A 6,012-nucleotide genomic window follows, 5' to 3' on the forward strand; every position below is an offset into this window, starting at 1 on the left:
AGGGGTGGGAGGGAGGTGTGTGGGATTTCAGCCAATGGAAGTGTAGGCCTGACTTGGATAAACCAACAGGATCGTGGGGAAGGCGGGGCTCTGCCGGCCCGGCGAATCTCGCGAGAAGCAGCGCCATAACAGGGGAGGTTGTGAGCTGAGGCCGCCATATTTACTATGGGCGGTGGCCGCGCAGGCGCTTTTCTCCAGGAGAGACAGGGATGCAGAGACATAGAGACATAGAGATTCAGAGGCAGACATAGAGATAGAGATGCAAAGGCAGAGAATGACGCAGCTGACAGACAGAGATATTGAGAGACACAGAAAGAGAGACAAACAACAAGACGGAGAACGTTGTGAGGCAGAGAAACTCGAAGACACCCTGAGGCAGGGGCAGACAGATGCAGAGAGACTTGACAGAAGGGCAAAGACAGGCAGCTGCAGAGAGGGAGACAGAGACCCTGAAACAGACAGGGACTCTGAAACAGACTGAAACCCTGAAACAGACAGGGACCCTGAAACAAAGTGAAACCCTGAAACAGACAGGGACCCTGAAATAGAGGGAGACGCTGAAACAGACAGGAACCCTGAAACAGACAGAAACCCTGAAACAGACAGGGACCCTAAAACAGACATGGACCCTGAAACAGACTGAAACACTGAAACAGACAGGGACCCTGAAATAGAGGCAGACCCTGAAACAGACAAAGACACTTGGACAGAAATTGACAAGGCAAGAGAAGACTTAGTGGAAGCAGAGATAGATCCTGGGCACCTACAGAGACAATGAGGCACCTGCCAAGAGCAGAGGTCCTGGGGGGGTGCATATTCCCACAGAGCTTGAGACCCAGAAGTGGGAAAACAGACCCTCTGTGTTGCAGTGACACACAAACTCAGAGACAGGAGGGATTGAATATTGGAGACCCAGAGAGATGATGCAGAGACTCACTACAAACATTGGCATGCTACCTACCTACATACAGCATGTTAAGGCGGGCCACACAACCTATAGTCATCTCCTTCCCAGCTAAGGCTCTAGGACAGGGAGCTGCAGCTCAGACAGGGGAAAGGACCAGACTAAGGTCACATAGCCAGGTGGTAACAGTAGCATCACTGGAACCCAGGGCCCTTTCCCCAATGCTAGGTGGGCACCATAGTGCTAAGAGCACCTGGCTGGGCCTAGAGTCAGGAAGACTCATCTTTCTGAGTTCCAAACTGGCTCAGACACTTACTAGCTGTGTGACCCTGGACAAGTCACTTCACCCTATTTGCCTCAGGTTCCTTATCTGTAAAATGAGCTGGAGAAAGAAATGGCAAACCACTCCACCCTAAAATGGGGTCCCAGAGAGTTAGACACGACTGAACAATAACAAAACCTCAGAGACACTGGGAAAAGCAGATGTTTTGGGAGACAGACACAAGGGGGCAGGGGGTGTCAGCCATTGAGAGACAGAGTCATAGAAAGTCAGGCAGATAGCCAGTTTCAAAGAGGGCAGAAGGAGGAGTACCCACCCCCCCATCCCCAGCCTCCACTTCCTCAGACTTGAGCCAGCTCATTCAAACCTGGACCTGATGCTGGCAGCAGGGGGCTGGCTGTCTCTCTTCTGTCCAGCTGCTCTCAGCCTCAGCTTGTGGGCATGCAGGGCAGGAATGGAGGGTCCAGGGCCCTGACAGCAAGATGGGCTTGGAGAAGTGAGGAGGCACTGGGGATGGGGAGAATCTGAGCTCTGCTTGTTTCTCGGTCTCCTCTCTGACTCACCCTCTGCCTCGATTTCCCTCTCTCTATCTGTCTCTTTCCTCTTGTTTCTGGCTTTCACTTTCTGCCCTGATCTCTCTGTGTTGTCTTCCTCATCACCTCACCTCACCTCTCTGGCTTTGCCCCGCTTTCTCTGCATCTCTTGATTTTGTCTCAATGTCTCTGCCTCTTTTGGTCTTCTGGCCTCTGCCTGCTTCTCTGGCTCTGTCTGCTTCTCTCTTCTTGTCTCTATTGGTCTCCCTGTCTGTGTGTGTGTGTCTCCCCCCCCCTTCTGTTTGTCTCTCCCTCACAAGCCCTTCTCTGTCCCTCCCTCACACACATCCTCTCTGACTGTCTTTCTGTCTCTGCCTCATACCTGCCTCTGTCTCTGTCCCTCACCCCCCCCTTTGTCTCTGTTTCTCTCTGTCTCTTCCCTCACCCCCAACCCCCCCCGTCTGTCTCTGTGTGTTTTTTCCTGTCTCTCTCCCTGCGTGTGTATGTCTCTTTCTCTCTGTCTCTCCCTGCCCCACCTCCCCTAGGCTGGCCGGGCCAGTCTGACCACTTTGGCCAGGGCTGGGGGTGGCACAGAGGTCAGACTCCGAACTCGCACGGGGTAAGCCTTCAGTGGGGGCTGGGGCTCTGGGGACCCAGGATGCTCGGGAGGGCCTGCGGTTAGACAGCTGGCAGGACTGGGCGGGCACCCCGGACCCTGGTGAGTCGGCTGCGCTCCGCCCACTGTCGGGAAGCGGCTGCGCCTTCCATGCCCGCCCCTGCCCCTCAGCCAGCAGGGCCTCCCAGGACCACCGAGATGCAGGCGAAGCAGAGCAAAAGCGCCGCCGCTCGCCCTGCGCAGCTGCCCTTCCCTGCGCGACGCACCGCCCCCCCGCCTTACGACTGGAGGGGAAGCGGGGAGGGAGGGGCAACCATAGAGAGGAGGCCGTGCGCGCCACAGAGAGACGGTGTCGCGCTCGACGTGCCCGCCCATCCTGCCGGGACGTCAGGCACGCCGGCCTCCCTGCTGGCCTTCCCAGCCTGCCCCGCGACCCGTCGGTCTTTCCTGGTCGGGCCGGTGTTCGGTAGGGGGCCAGCATGGTAAGTGCGGAGGGAATCCGCCGGCATCGGCTCGGCGCGGGGCCGCCGTGGGCCGGGGCCGAGCTAGTTGGGGCCCGGGGCGTTCCCGGCCTCCGCTGCCCCATTGGCGGGGGGCGGCGGGCCCGATATGACTCGAGAGCGGGGTTTGGGGCGGACGATGGGGAGATGTGGGCGGCTGCGGGCACTTGGAGATCTCTCCGGCCTCCGTCACCCTTCGGCCCTTGGGGACCCGCTGGCCCGGCCCCGCTTCCAGCCCTGCGAGGCCTTGTCTTGCCCTTGCCGCCCTTTAAGCGCTCGGGGATCCCGTGGTCCCCGCTCCCCGCCTTACCGGCACCCCAACCCCCCAACACCAAGCGACAAGCGCTTAGAGATTTTTCTGCTTCTTCTCGGGGCAGGGAGTCGACATCCGCCATAACAAGGATCGGAAAGTCCGGCGCAAGGAGCCCAAGAGCCAGGACATTTATCTGCGGTTGCTAGTCAAGGTGAGGCCCGGCCCGAGCTGGGCAGACTACGACTCCCAGCGGCCCTGGAGCAGCTCGCTCCTCCGCGCGGCGCCTTGCCTCCGCAGGGGCTGCCGGGAGTTGTAGTTCTGCCCTGCTGTCCGACGGGGTGGGGGCGGTCGTGGAAGGGCATTGTGGGAGTTGTAGTTCATGGAGAGAGGGGCCTTGGGCAGCGTGGTCGCCTGGGGTGCGGAGGGCGAGGACAGAGAGTGGTCCCAGCTTCCAGGGCCCTGACCAGGCCGCCTCATCTGTCTCCCTGCCGTCCAGCTCTACCGGTTCCTGGCCCGTAGAACCAACTCGACTTTCAACAAGGTTGTCCTGAAAAGGCTGTTCATGAGCCGGACCAACCGGCCTCCTCTGTCCCTGTCCCGAATGGTAAGCCCGGGCCGGCAGGGATGAAGTGGCAGCCCCCACTCTGGAAGGGGAAAGGTTCCCATCACTGAGAAGCCTCCCAAGTGCATAGATAATCAGAATAGCTAGCTTTTCCATAGCATCTGCTGTGTGCACGCAGTTTGTTTGACCCTCACAACCATCCCAGGAGGTGTGGCTGTTATTATTCCCATTTTACAGGTGAAGGGACTAAGGCAAACAGCTTAAGTGACTTTCCCAGATTCGTATAGCTAGGAAGTATCTGAAGCTGAATTTGAAGTCTGGGTCTTCCTTATTCCTGGTGTGGTGGTCTATGCACGAGGCCACCTAATTAATCTCAGTTAGTGGTACATTCTGGGGACCCTGGGCAAGCAGCTTCCCTTTGGGAAGTCCTCAATTTTGCCCTTTGCAAATTAGGAAAATAATTTTGGTTTCTAGGGACCCTAATGTCCCCAGATCCTGTGATGCTGCAGCTTCCTCTGGGATAACCTGGGAGCTAACAGTCAGGCAGGAAAGTGCTGGAGATGGGCCTTAATTTTACATCTCCTGCCTCCTCTTTGCCATGTTTCTTTAAGATCAGGAAAATGAAGCTGCCTGGCAGGGAGAACAAGACAGCTGTGGTTGTTGGGACCGTGACGGATGATGTGAGGATCCAGGATGTCCCCAAACTGAAGGTTGGCCCCTTGATTGGATTCCAGGGCAAAGAGTTGGCAAGAGGTCATCCTCTTGGGTGTGGAGCAGGCCCCTGGGCCTCCTGGGCAATTCTGGCCTGGACTCTTTGGTGGGGAGGGGACATATTTGGAATATTTCTCCACCCCCATCACTGAGTTCTTCCCTCCCCTGGAGCAGGTGTGTGCCCTTCGTGTTACTAGCAATGCCCGGAATCGTATCCTCAAGGCTGGTGGGAAGATTCTTACCTTTGATCAGCTGGCCATGAGCTCGCCCAAGGGCCGGGGCACTGTCTTGCTGTCTGGTGAGCTCTTTTTCTTCCCTTGTCTTAGGGGTGGATGGGACTGGCTTGGGGAGAGGTCATTGCTAAATGTCCTCTCCCCACGCCCCACCACCTGCACAGGTCCCCGGAAGGGCCGTGAGGTATACAGGCATTTTGGGAAGGCACCGGGCACTCCACACAGCCACACCAAGTGAGTCTTATGGGGAGGAAGAGGCTGGTGGGGGGAAAGGTGGGGGCACTTGGGGGGTGGGAGTTGGGCTTCACGCTCCATTTCTTCTCTTCACAGACCGTATGTCCGATCCAAGGGCCGAAAGTTCGAGCGTGCCAGGGGCCGCCGTGCCAGCCGAGGCTACAAAAACTAACTCCTTCCTTGTTATAGTAAAGATTTTTGGACAACACTTTTTTTGTATGTGTTTTTGTGCTGACTCTGGGAGCTGGGGGTTAGGGGGCCCTACACCCACCTGGGCTTCATGACAGGTGGCCACCCAAGATGTTGGCTGAAGACGTGTGCTGGTCTTGGATTTCACTGGCTCTGCAGGCTGGCACGGGAGGGCGGTCATTGGCCAGGGCCCCGCCTTGGAGGACCCAGGTGTCCTCCCCTTCCTTTGAGGCACCTGCCCCACCCTCTCCACCTCTGGCATCTCTGCCCTTCCTTGTCACATGCCTGTTTCCTAGTTTTACTGCCTTGATTCTTGTAAAGGACTGGGACCACAGTTCCTTTAGAGGGTTCAAAGGGGTCAGGCTCGGGCCCTAATGGGCACATGGGATCTGGGTGTCTTGGGAGCAGAAGCTGAGCGGCAGGTGAGCTGCTTTCCCTGTATGTGCTTCCTTCAAGGCCAGGGCTGGGTCTCTGTTAGCCTGTTCTGTCTCTCTGGCTGGCCAGTACTAGAATGAATGAGGTGGCGGGCAAGGGCACCCAGGTACCGGCATCACATGCTAAGGGAGTGGAGAAATCCTTGTGTTTTATTTAGGGCAGGGGAAGAATTAGGAGAGGGAGGGGTTATGGGTACGGGGTGGGGGGTCACAGGAGACCTGGGGCTGTTGCTTAGGGCTCTGGGGATGGGCGCTGAGGAGACCTGCATGAGGGGAGGTTTTCTGAAGGAGGGTCTGCTCGGCTGGGCCTTGCAAAGGGGCCTGTGGGGTTTCCAGCCTGTTTATCACCAGGATGGCCCCTGCCATTATTTGGGGAAGGGGGCTTTGGGAGCTGTGTAGTATCTTGAGCAAGCCCCTTCAACTTTGCCGGGCCCCCTCTTTTCTATCCCCTGAGGGATTTGGGGCCCTGCCCTTCCTGGGGGACCCTGCTTCTGGGTCATAGAAGAAGGGTAAGAAGCTAGCCAGGCTGGGGCTCACTCCTTCCTTCTGCTTTCCTCTCCAGG

At 57.5% G+C, this 6,012-nt stretch overlaps 1 protein-coding gene across 1 annotated transcript; it reads left to right on the forward strand.

The window, feature by feature from the left end:
• The first annotated feature begins 2,705 nt into the window (after positions 1-2,705).
• Positions 2,706-5,034, forward strand: RPL18 (ribosomal protein L18). The gene is made up of 7 exons (XM_021004119.2): positions 2,706-2,815; positions 3,211-3,297; positions 3,583-3,690; positions 4,260-4,358; positions 4,534-4,657; positions 4,757-4,826; positions 4,923-5,034. The coding sequence occupies exons 1-7, from the start codon at positions 2,813-2,815 to the stop codon at positions 4,996-4,998; spliced, it is 567 nt and encodes a 188-aa protein (XP_020859778.1). The 5' UTR covers positions 2,706-2,812; the 3' UTR covers positions 4,999-5,034.
• Positions 5,035-6,012: the final 978 nt, after the last annotated feature.

This window comes from Phascolarctos cinereus, unplaced genomic scaffold (genome assembly GCF_003287225.1).
Source record: "Phascolarctos cinereus isolate Bilbo 61053 unplaced genomic scaffold, phaCin_HiC Scaffold_726;HRSCAF=1367, whole genome shotgun sequence".
Classification (NCBI taxonomy): domain Eukaryota; kingdom Metazoa; phylum Chordata; class Mammalia; order Diprotodontia; family Phascolarctidae; genus Phascolarctos; species Phascolarctos cinereus.

What these genes read in the sequence shown, in the direction of transcription:
- RPL18 (XM_021004119.2), top strand. An exon ending in ATCTGCGGTTGCTAGTCAAG is followed by an intron (nt 3,298 to 3,582) that starts GTGAGGCCCGGC and finishes CCTGCCGTCCAG; the next exon opens with CTCTACCGGTTCCTGGCCCG. An exon ending in GGGCACTGTCTTGCTGTCTG is followed by an intron (nt 4,658 to 4,756) that starts GTGAGCTCTTTT and finishes CCACCTGCACAG; the next exon opens with GTCCCCGGAAGGGCCGTGAG.